At 33.7% G+C, this 12928-nt stretch overlaps 2 protein-coding genes across 2 annotated transcripts in view; one reads left to right on the top strand and one right to left on the bottom strand.

Moving 5' to 3' along the window:
- sgsm1a (small G protein signaling modulator 1a) overlaps positions 1 to 12928 on the top strand; it is a 766057-nt gene that overhangs the window by 731750 nt on the left and 21379 nt on the right. The gene's annotated exons all lie outside the window — the stretch shown is intronic.
- The window catches only part of wscd2 (WSC domain sialate O sulfotransferase 2), a 52295-nt gene that overhangs the window by 25154 nt on the left and 14213 nt on the right, over positions 1 to 12928 (bottom strand). Inside the window, 1 exon segment of the mRNA NM_001109769.1 lies at positions 10491 to 10605. Coding sequence (NP_001103239.1) covers positions 10491 to 10605 — 115 coding nt within the window.

The following is a 12928-nucleotide window of genomic DNA, read 5'->3' on the forward strand; positions in this document are numbered from 1 at the left end:
TATTTGTATAGCATATTTCACAGATGCAGTGAGATTTAACTTTGAAATACATTTTAGTCATCTTTATAACAAACCATGTTTGTAATGAATGGCACAAACATTTCTGTTTGTTTCATAAATATATATTATCATTTGTCACTCTTTTCTGGATAAAAGGATTTTTGTTGAGCAACTGGGAACTAAAACATGTTTATAATCTTTTGTTTCACTTTTGTTTTACACATATAACACAGTTAGACTTCATTATAGTGTGTTTTAAAGGGAAAATCCAGTTTTCTGTTCCACAGATGTTTGCTAGCCCATGCTGAAGTCCCAGATGAAAAGTTTAAAAGAATCATCGTCTACATACAGAGAATGAGTTGTTACTTTTACCAGAGACACACAGAAAAAAAATGATCAGCACTGAGGGCAAACAGATATGCCATTTTGTAAGTTTCTCAATCAGTAGCTCTCATTTTTCCGTTTAAAAAAGTCCTGACGCCAGATCTCATCCTCCCACTGTCTATCTGTTATCTGTGTTTTTATAATATACAGACTATTGTGACAGAACAGTTCCACGTTGATGGATTTAGGTCAAGTAGAGGAAACAGATAAACTGAAGAGTAACACCAGCAAAATCATTTATCCTTATTTCCTCACCCCTGTGTCATTCGTTTTATGTATAAAACAGGCAGAAATTGGATTAGCAATTAGTATTCAATTACTAACTCATTTGCAAAGGGAGCATTGCATAATAGTGAAAAATAATCAGTAAATTGACTTTTCAGATGCATATAAGAAGGTATCCCTCCAAAAAACCTGTCCATGTTTCACCAAAAAGACATGGGCAGTGATTTTTTTTCTGTCAGTAAATACTGACAGTATATTGTTACACAGAAAATGAGGGTTTGCACTGGTATACAGTACACTTTTAGTAAATGTCGCCCTACACAGGTCATTAATCTGTGATAAAGCTGTTTACTCCTGGTATTAACCTTGATTTTGTCCTAATCAAGAATTAATCATGTATGGCAGTGGTTCTTATACAGAGGGCAGCAATTTGCTCACATACAGTTAGGTAAAAAGTATTTGGACAGACACAATTCTAACATTTTTGGCTTAATACAAGATAAGCTTTAGCTGCAGTCTGTCAGCTTTAATTAGTTTAATTAATTAATTTAGTCTATCAGCTTTAAGTGCTTCCCACTTGTTAAGGGACCTAAAGTAACTGGACAACTGGCTTCTAATCTGTTCTATGGTCAGGTGTGTGTTATTCCTTCATTATGCCAATTACAATGAGTAGATAAAAGGTCCAGAGTTCATTTCAAGTGTGCTCTTTGCATTTGGAATCTGTTACTGTCAACTCTCAAGATGAGATCCAAAGAGCTGTCACTATCAGTCAAGCAAGCCATCACTAGGCTGAAAAAAAAACAAAAAACTCATCAGAGAGATAGCAAAAGCATTAGACGTGGCCAAAACAACTGTTTGGAACATTCTTAAAAAGAAGGAACACACCAGTGAGCTCAGCAACCCCAAAAGTTCACGTAGACCACGGTAACATCTGTGGTGAATGACCACCCTTCAGGAGAGCCTCAAAAACAGGAAGACCAGATTACAGTTCTACAAAAGCCTTCACAGTGCTGGAACGTGATTCTAAACAGTGAAGCACAGTGGTAGTAGTGACATGGTGTGGGCATGTATGGCTGTCAATGGAACTGGTACTCTTGTATTTACTGATGATGTGAGTGCTGACATAAACAGCAGGATGAATTCTGAAGTGTTTCAGGCAATATTTCGTGCTCATATTAAGCCAAATGCTACAGAACTCATTAGACGGTAGTTAACAGTGCAGATGGAGAATGACCAATGAGTTTTTGAAAGGAAGGAAGAGGAATGTTATGCAATGGCCAAGTCAATCCCCTGACCTGAAACCGATTTAGCAAATTTGCTTGAATTTCACTTGATTAAGATAAACAGAAGGGAAAATGCCACAAGAATAAGCAGGAACTGAAGATAGTTGCTGTAGAGGCCTATCAGAGCGCCATCAGGGATGAAACCCAGCATGTGGTGATGTCTATGCATTCCAGACTTCAGGCTGTAACTGACTGCAAAGGATCTGCAACAAAGTATTACAAATTATTAAAAAAACTTTAATTAAAAATTAAAGTTTGATTTATAATTATTATTCTTTCCCATTACTTTTGGACCCTTAAAAAGTGGGAGGCACATATGCAAGCTAGTGTATTTCCTACACCGTTCAGCTGAATTGAATGTGAATACCCTCAAATTAAAGCTGACATTCTGCAGTTAAAGCACATCTTGGTCATTTAACTTCCAATAAATTCTGTTGGTGTATAGTGCCAAAAATATTAGAATTTTGTTGCTGTCTAAATATAAATGGACCTATCTTTATATAAAATTGAATCAGAATTATTAACCCTCCTGAATTATTTTTTATCCAATTTCTGATTAACCTGATTTTCCTTGCTCTTAAATATAATTTGTGAAATATTTAAAATTACAGGGCTTAAAACTGTGACTTCCACTGTATAATTACTGTATATAATTGTTTTACATGGAATATCAGAGGAAGACATTTTAAACGAGTTATGTCTAGACTCTAGTTATCTAAATATTTATAAACTCGACCACTTTATCTTTCACTTATTTTAATCACATTATCCTTTTCTGTAGTCAAAACATCATATGTGAGGGCCTTGCATTGTTTCCTTATTAGGGACCTTGGGGCAAAAACATTACGTAAAATATTACAGTATCTTCAGGAAGTGAAATGGATTGCCTTTTTTTAGCGCTACCAATATTAGCTCTGGCGACACTGAGGTTGTCATTTCGATTTCAAGGACTGAAAAAAACGTGCAAGTACTGATAAAATGTGTACCGTCAATAGCTTTTTTTTTTTTTTTTGAAGTGACTGACAAATGTACAGATGTAAATATTTTGTTGTTTTTAATTCATTCACTAACTCGAGAATAAGAGACAAGTAGAAAACCTACAAAGACCAACTTATTCATAACCTATTTGAGTTTCTTGTGTTAAACACAAGCATTATTGCATTAACATTATTGACTTCTGCTCATTTCTATATATCTTCTTTTGTGTTCAGCAGAATAAAAAGACACGTTAAAGTTTATTACCACTGAAGGCAATGTTGGGAAAGTTACTTTCGAAAGTAGTGCATTATAATATTGAGTTACTCCTTCAAAAAAGTAACTAATTGCATTACTTAGTTACTTTTTAGGGAGAGCCATGCCTTATATTACTTGAGTTACTTTTGCATTACTTTTCCTTACCAGGCTGAGGCTGAGGATCTATTTTAGAACTTTGAGTTTTTCTTCCACCTTTTTATAGAGAAGCTTTGCATTTAACAACCACCTCTATATAACCCACACCTTCATTTTCCTTTAAGAAATGTAGGATAAAATTATATTTTGGGAACTTTCTGAGGCCAGAGCTATACATGCTGTATATAAAGATTAATGACAGCATGTAATGTGTTTGCTACTAAGTACTTTTTGTGTCATTAAGTAAATCCAATGTCCATTGAGAAAAAGAAAGATTTTAAACATTTGAAATATTTAAAAACAAAATAAAAAGAGGATAAAAAAATTCCCAAATCAAAATAAATCTTTAAGCTTAATAAATTGAATAAATTGCTTTATGTGGCCTTAACAAATGTGTAATTTCCAAAAAGATTTTAAAAAATGTACTACATTACAAAACATAGTCGCTTCTACAGTATAGTGGCTATGTCTCCTCTACAATAAAAGCAATAAAAACAATCCACTCCTTTTCTTTGATCAGTTAAAAATATCAAGAATCTATTGCAAAAATGTAAGTCTTCGGCCTGCCATTGTTTCTGTTTCTGACTGTCTGTAGTGATGACGGATGATTTGTGAATGAATCCTTTGTTTATAACCGGATCTTCTAAGTGAACCAGTTGAACCAGTTGATTAAATTGAACAGAGTTGTTGTGAAACAATTTGCGTCTTCAGTACTTCTGACTCGAAACAAACCCATATCCTGAGTTATTCCATTACTAGAACAGCACACTGACTAATTTGCTGGGAAAAAGGACACCTGATGATGATTATGAGTGTGAACCGACTGTTTGTTCCCTCACAGTACGCTCTCTCATTGACTTTGATTTAACCTGACTAAGATAACTGTTATACCACAATATATTTAGTTAAAGCCAATTAAGTAAAGTAAAAAGTAACTTGTGTTACATTTTTTAAAAAGTAACTCAAATAATATTACTTATTTTTAAAAGTAGTGCGTTACTTGTTACTATGTAAAAGTAATATCATTATGTAATGTGCATTACTTATAATGCGTTACCTCCTGCACTGTAAAAATTATATGATCAATTAGTCCTGACAGCATATGTTTTTAAGTTAATGTAACTTATTAAACTAAGTTAATTATGTTCTAACTTAATTTTATAAGTTATGCAAGCTGTTTTAAGTCAGTTTAACATAATTTAGGGTAAATAGACTCATAATGTTAATTTGATTCAGATCAGCTTAAAATTTTAAGGCAATTTTAATACACTTTCTTCTCATTAACCGCTACTTTGTATGTAAATGGTGTGCAGATAACACCTTAACCACTGCAGAGGATCCTGAAGAACCAATTTTAATCTGTGCAGACATGAAAGGTGTCCATAAAGAGCATTCAATTACCTTTTCTAGTTTGCTCATTTTCTAGTTTGGTCCACAAATTAAAATGGAGTTTTAAAAAAATAATGATTAAGGGGTCTTTCATCATTGTTTTGGTTTCACAAAAAGATTTCACACTTGGCTTGATGTGTGGGAACCTAGTGTGTTTTGCACCTTGGACAGCAGTCATAGCAGTGTCAGCACCAAAACAATCAGCCTTTCATATTAGTGTTTCGGGATGAGATGATCTCAGTCAGCATGAAAAAAAACTCTGGTGAAGTTTGCCTTTGACAAGAAAGCAATCCAAGCCAATGAACCAAATAAAAAATAATATTAATAAATAAATAAAAATGCATGATGACTCCCGTGTGAAATCAAAATGAAGCAAACAAGAAGCAGCTGTAACCCTCTAACAGCTAAATTCCTTTTTTTTTTTTGGAGAAAAACAAATGATTTACAGATGTGAAAGCACAAAAACACATACATTTTCAAACTGTTCCTTTGGCGAAGCTCCTAAATGGCTTCAGAGCCCTTAAAATAATGTGCATAAGTTATACTGACAGCCTCTAATCTGGCATTGTTTTACATCCTTTGGTCAAAAGGTGAACACTTCTGTTTAGAATTATTGTAATTGTACAGAAATTTAGTTGGGGTTTTTAATCATTTCCTCTGTTGTGATCTATAACAAGAAATGTAATAAGGCTTCCAAAAAACTAAAGGGGAGTAACAGACAACACTTTCCCTTTTGGGAGAACAGTCCATTTAAATTATAAAAAACAACTGAGCTGTTTTTGTAAACATCTAATCATTTAAGGAATGAGGAAAAGAGGAGGTAAATATAGAAATAAGCAAACAAATCAGATGACCATCAGAGGAAGGATATACCTGATAACCCTTTCCCTCTCAGGTTACATTTACACAAGACAATTAAATCAAAAACAGATACAGTATACACATATCCTTATCTTTTCCATTTTTGAAGTTTCACATCCTGTACACACAGGATTGTTGAGGATGAAGGTTTTGGTAAAATCATTTTTTGTAGCCTGTTAACAGTAATAAAAGAAAAAAAGAGTATATTAAGCCCCCCAAAATTGTTAAAATTGTAAAAAAAAAAAAAAAAAGTTTTGAGTTTTTAAGTTGAAATCATCTTGTAAATGAGGCGACACGGTGGCTCAGTGGTTAGCACTGTCGCCTCACAGCAAGAAAGTCATTGGTTCGAGTTCTGGCTCGGTCAGTTGGCATTTCTGTGTGAAGTTTGCACATTCTCCCAATGTTCCCATGAGTTTCCTTCTGGTGCTCTGGTTTTCCCCACAGTCCAAAGACATGCGCTATAGGTGAATTAAATAAACTAAATTGCCCGCAGTATATGTGTGTGAAAAGAGTGTGTATGGGTGTACTGGGTTGCAGCTGGAAGGGGATCCGCTGTGTAAAACATACACAGGATAAGTTGGCGGTTCATTCTATAAAGGAGCTAAGCTGAAGGAAAATGAAAAAATCATCTTGTGAACATACCCTCATTTATTAAAAGGAATACGATTATAGTAATGAGTGATTTGTTTTTCATGTTTGTCAGTTAAGGACCCCATTAGCATGACATCAATAACATATTTATGAGGACTTACAGCGTACTGTAAGTGTATTTGTGCATTGTAATAACAACATGAGTGTTGTGTAGGTGTCATTTTTGTGTTTAAGTCAGGTTTTAACTACTCTGTGGGGACAAAAGCTCATCTTAAAAGAAGAGAATAAAAGTTATTTATAAGTAAAATGACTAGCATTGCTGAGGCCAGCTGTCATTATCCCTTTCAAGAAAAGTTGGCAGATAAATTTGCAATGCCTCCGGGCAGTTCATCAAAGACCTACTTGTATCGAAATGAATGAGGAAATACGTAAATCTCAAAAACTGCTGCCTGAACTTACAGTTAAATGACATCTTTGAAATCTGTAACATTTCAGTTCAAAATATCCCACAGACCATTTATTAGTCTATAGCTGGTCAAATTTCCCCTTTTTATGAGCAAAAACCCTTCATTTCTGTGTAATGAATTGTGGCTTTCAGAAGAGAGCAAAGGTCTATTCTGAAAAAAAAAACAAAACAATGAAACATTTGGTAACACTTTATTTTGATGGTTCATTTGAGTATTAGAAGACTCTGCCTAACATCTGTTGATACTGCTCCTTCAACAGACATTCAACTGACTATAAGAAACTTGTCAAGTACATGTCAAATTACACTAACCCTAACTCCAACATATCAGTCTACTTATAATCTTATGAAAATTAGTTGAAATGTAACTTAACTTCAACAAACGGACCATCAAAATAAAGTGTGATCAAACTTTTTTTTTTTTTAATGAGATCTCATTCAGACAAAATGTCATTTATGACCAGTTTAAGCCTTTCACAGTTTAACTCAAATATTTAATATTATAAGTGTCTTTATTTTTCCCTGATTTTCAATAAAAAGCTGAATGTCCATGACATCTATGATATATATATATATATAATATACAAACAACAGTTTCTAGTTTCTGTCTGGTTCTCGAATTTGATTGGCTGATAGCCATGCAATATTCTGCAATAACAGCACTCATAAGACCTCCTCATCCTTTTTACTCCAGAGTGACAGCAGATCAATAAATTCACTACAGTTTGACAAATATTGCAGCTGTTGGACAACATTATGTACTTTTGAGGCTTTTTAGGCAAGAATATAGTTTTTTACATTGCAACTATGCAGTTTATTTATAAGGAGAGTGCCTATTTATAAATTTATGATTTTGAGATTCGGCGCATCAGCATCCATCAGCCTGTCATACTGAGCAGAGCAAAGACAGTTGACATTCTTCCACAAGATGGCGACAGAGGCCATATATTAGGAGTCCTTAGAGGAGAAAAATCTAGCGTAACTGATCAAATTATTATAAAAAAGGTAAGAGACTTTCAATGAAAATGAAAATGAAAGTCAACCTCTCTCTTTTGTATGTTGCAGTTCTGTATTTATACCATAGTCTATTAGTGTTTGCTTTGCTTTGGCTTTTTCGGAGTTAATTATTTTAATATTCTGATTGCAACTGAGACATAATCGGAAATCTCTGTAGACTGATGGTATTTCATGTCGTTCAGCCTTATAATCTTAAAATGTCAGCAAAATCTCCTGTTTTGTCATCCCTTTGTATATTACGCTAGAAAATCATTCAAATACGAGCTTTAAAATCACGTTGGTGAATTAGTAACGGCTTCTGCTGTTCTAACATCAGCTGCAGATGAGAATAAGTGGTAGAAGAAAGTAGTTCCTCATACAAAAGGGCTTTTAGACTCTCCTTTTTGATTTTCTTTTTTATATACATATTATGCTGTCGAACTGTTGTATAAACGCAATATCACAGGAGTAGCTTTGTATATAAGCATTACACTGTTAGCACAATTTCTTCCGATCTAATGACCTTTGCGGATAAAGTCTGAGAAAATGCTCATTTAAACCACATTAGCCATACCTTCAGAAAGGAAATTTAAAAACATTCTCAAAAAATGAAGTCAACTACTTGCTCTGGATATAAAGTTAAAACTTCAAGCACAAGTATTGACTCACTCTTAAGAAACAGTGCTGAACCAACCATCGTTGGTGAAGCAATGCAGCCTTCAATTTATTCAGCAAAAAATACATTATATAACATTTCATCGCCATTCCTCAGCACAGCCACAACGTTACTGGCATGTACTTTTTCACATATTCGGGGAAGTCACATGGACTCGGGATCCCATTACATTTCACATTACACTTACCCTTGGTAAAACTCAAATTGTTCCTGATGTTTCAACTTCACAATGTGATTCTGCCATATACCGTTTGGTTTGAGGTTAGGAAACAGAATGGCATTAGCCAGTATATAAACAAAGTCCAAAGAATGCGATCATTGTACGTGTGTGAGGGAAATAGTTTTTTTAAGAGAGAGATATGATATATTGAATAATAATGTTATATATTAAATAATATGATGATATATTAAATTATAATGTGATATATTAATTAATATGATATATTATATATATTTTTATTTTTTTACATGTATAAATTCTTCTTATACTACTACTACTGTATGTAGTAGTATAGGGAATATGTATGTTCTTTTAATTTTATGTAAACTTAATAACTGTTTTGGCAATGCATTTGTAACATTTGTCATGCCAATAGAGCAATTATTGAATTGAATTGAATTGAGAGAGAGAGAGAGAGAGAGAAAGAGAGAGAGAGAGAGAGAGAGAGAGAGAGAGTGTGTTTGTGTTTCTCCCAAAAGAAAGTAGTCACTGTGAAAAAAGGTTTTTGTGCGTGTGTATGTGTGTGTGTGTGTGTGTGTGTGTGTGTGTGTGTATGTGTGTGTGTTTGGATGTATCTGTGAGAGACAGATTGTGAGTTTGTGTGTGTGTTTTTTAGAAGTTTCAGTCAATATATAGTATGGTAGGGCTGCACAATATTTGAAAATCAGAACACTGCGATATTTTGTTTTGCCGAATGTTTTGTTATCCGAGTAAAATTTCAGCAGATGATTTGAACAGATCTATTGAGAAACATTTCATTCATTTAGATCAACTGGGATGAACAAGTCTTTTTCTAATCCATTGCATCCTCATAAATGATAATAAATTACACGCAGAAATAAATAAATAAATAAACTGCTTTATGGTTTTCTGGTGATTTTAACAGTATTTACCTACAGAAATTGAACAAGCATGTGTAAAAATAACATGGTCAAATAATAAAAATTTGTATAGTGTAATACACTCACCGGCCACTTTATTAGGTACATCTGTCCGACTGCTTGTTAACGCAAATTGCTAATCAGCCAATCACATGTCAGCAACTCAATGCATTTAGACATGTAGGCATGGTCAAGATGATCTGCTGCAGTACAAACAGAGCTTCAGAATGGGGAAGAAAGGTGATTTAAGTGACTTTGAACGTGACATGGATGTTGGTGCCAGACAGGCTGGTCTGAGTATTTTAGAAAATGCTGATCTACTGGGATTTTCACACACAACCATCTCTAGGGTTTACTGAGAATGGTCCGAAAAAGAGAAAGTAACCAGTGAGCGGCAGTTCTATGGCCAGACTGGTTCGAGCTGATAGAAAAGCAATAGTAACTCAAATAACAACTCGCTACAACCAAGGTATGCAGAAAGTCATCTCTGAATGCACAATACATCCAACCTTAAGGCGGATGGGATACAGCAGCAGAAGACCACACCGGGTGCCACTCCTGTCAGCTAAGAATAGGAAACTGAGGCTATAATTTGCACACTCAACAAAATTGGACAATAGAAGATTGGAAAAAAAGTTGACTGGTCTGATGAGTCTCGATTTCTGCTGCATCATTCGAATGGTAGGCTCAGAATTTGGCATCAACAACATGGAAGCATGGATCCACCCTGCCTTGCATCAACGGTTCAGGCTGTTAGTGGTGGTGTATTACTTTAATACCAATACAGCATTGTGTCAACACCACAGCCAACCTGAGTATTGCTGCTGACCATGTTCTTTCCTTAATGACCACAGTATACCCATCTTCTAATGGCTACATCCAAAAGGATAACGTACCATGTCATAAAGCATGAATCATCTCAGACTGGTTTCTTGAACATGATAATAACGAGTTCACTGTACCCAAATGGGCTCCACATTCCCCCGATCTCAATTCAATAGAGCACTCTTGGGATGTGGTGGAATGGGAGATTTGGGTAATGTGACTACTGCAGATACACACATTGCGATATCGATGCTGAAACAATATATTGTTCCGCCCTACAGTACAATACAGTACAGTGCAGTACCTCTCAGCGCAGTTGTCCTGGCAGCGGAAGACAGTCATTTTCTTGTAGTCCAGGAAGGACACTCCTCTGAGTGCTCGCTTCTGTGTGTCGTCTACATAGCAGCCGATGTACTTGGCTAAAGAGAAAAAGACATTGAAAAAAAAATAAATAATTAAAAAAATCACTGCAGTCTCCAGTATTAGCTATATGAAAAAGAAATTAAAGCCCTGATCTGAATACTCTTGAAAAAGAAATCATGTTGATTCTCAGAAAGACTGTAAAGCAGCTTTGAAAATAATGTTCTAATGTTGAAGCACAGCACCATCTTGTGGACAAATGGTGAAGTCACATCCAAAGCTCTGAGTGTGGGAATTTATCAAAGATGCTAAGATTATATATATATATATATATATATATATATATATATATATATATATATATATATATATATATATATATATATATATATAATATATATATATATATATATATATATATATATATATATATATATATATATATATGTGTGTGTATGAATATGCATATTGCAGCATTTATATGCTGCAATATTTATTCAATAATTAATTTTATTTTCGGCTTAGTCCTTTAATTAATTAGGTGTCGCCACAGCGGAATGAACCGCCAACTTATCGAGCACATGTTTTTAAACAGCGGATGCCCTTCCAACCGCAACCCATCACTGGGCAACACCCTTACACATTCATTCATACTGATACACTACGGACAATTTAGCTTACCCAATTCACCTGTACCACATGTCTTTGGACTGTGCACCCAGAGGAAACCCAGGCAAACACAGGGAAAACATGCAAACTCCACACAGAAATACCCAGCCGGGGCTCGAACTTTGTTGCTGTGAGGCGATTGTGCTACCCACTACACCACCATGCTGCTATGCTGCAATACTTTACATTGTTATTATTATTATTATTATTATTATTATTATTATTATTATTATTATTATTATTAATAACAATGACAATAATAATAATAAAATAATTATTATTTGTTTGAAATAAAACAAAATAATCATTATCATAATTTTTTGAACATATTAATTGTTAAGTAGTGTGGAAAAAAATGTGTATAATGTAGATTAAATAATTTGTTTCCATAATCTTTCTTCATCTACTTATCATTATTACAACTATAATTTGTGTATTTTAATGCTAAATAATGGTATTTATGTGAAAAATATTTTATATTAAAAGTTCTTGTTTTTTTTTTATTATCATCCTAATCATCGTCATCATTAATATTATTATTTGTAGTATCATTTAATGTGAAAAATAATATAATTATTAACCTATTAACAAAATTATCATTATCATTATCATAGTTGTTGTTGTTGTTATGATTGTTATTATTATTATTATTATTATTATTATTATTATTATTATTATTATTATTATTATTATTATCATTATTATTTTAGAATATATTATAATTATTAACTAGTGTGAAAAATGTGTATAATGTGGATAAAATAGTTTATTTCAATCATCTTCATCTACTTATTATTATAACCACAATTTGTGTATTTTATTTTTAATTATACTTATATGTATAGTATTTACCAGAGATGGGTTGCAGCTGGAAGGGCATCCGCTGCGTAAAACATGTGCTGATTAAGTTGGCGGTTCATTCTACTGTGGCAAGCCCAGATTAATAAAGTGACTGAGCCGAAAAGAAAATTAATGAATGAATGTATGGTATTTGATGTTAAATTGTTTCTTATTATTGTTGTAAAAAGTATTAAACACATGAATAAAGGGAGGTGTTTTGGGGCAGTGAAAGCCCTGACAGCAGCTGAAATCTCTCGGTAGTTCTTCAGCAACCCTCTGCCCTTATCATTGTATATTAACATTCGCTGCTTCAGTCCAACATCTACATTATCAGGATGATAAAGATGAAACCAGGGCGGACTTTTCAGCAAGACAATGATCCAAAACACAACCAAGGAAACTCTCAAATGCTTTCACAGAAAAAAAATAAAGCTGTGGACTGGCCCAGCCAATCACCTGACTTGAATCTAATAAGAAATACAAATTGAAGATCAAATTTGATAGACAAGACCCACAGAACTATCAAGATTTTTACACTCTGTTAAAGTCTGTGCAAACAACTAACAGCTTAGCAATTCATGTGACTTCATTCACCATATGAGAGGCTTCTTTAAGCTGCCATCACCAAAAAAAGCCTTTTATATTAAGTATTAAATGCATTTCAGTAGTTCAGTACTTTCTCCTTGTGTCATTCCAATGTGATTTCACATAATATAATAACAACTGAGAATTTTTTTTATTGTTTTTTTTTTTTAATGTTTGTATTGTTTGGGTTTTTATGGAAATCTGGTTCAATTCCATGTTAACCTCTCCTTTAGAAATAGAATTCAGAGGGGGAAAAAAACTATGACATCTTAAATGCTTATTTTCCCC

This window comes from Danio rerio, chromosome 5 (assembly GCF_052040795.2).
Source record: "Danio rerio strain M-AB ecotype USA chromosome 5, GRCz13ab, whole genome shotgun sequence".
Taxonomy (NCBI): Eukaryota; Metazoa; Chordata; class Actinopteri; order Cypriniformes; family Danionidae; genus Danio; species Danio rerio.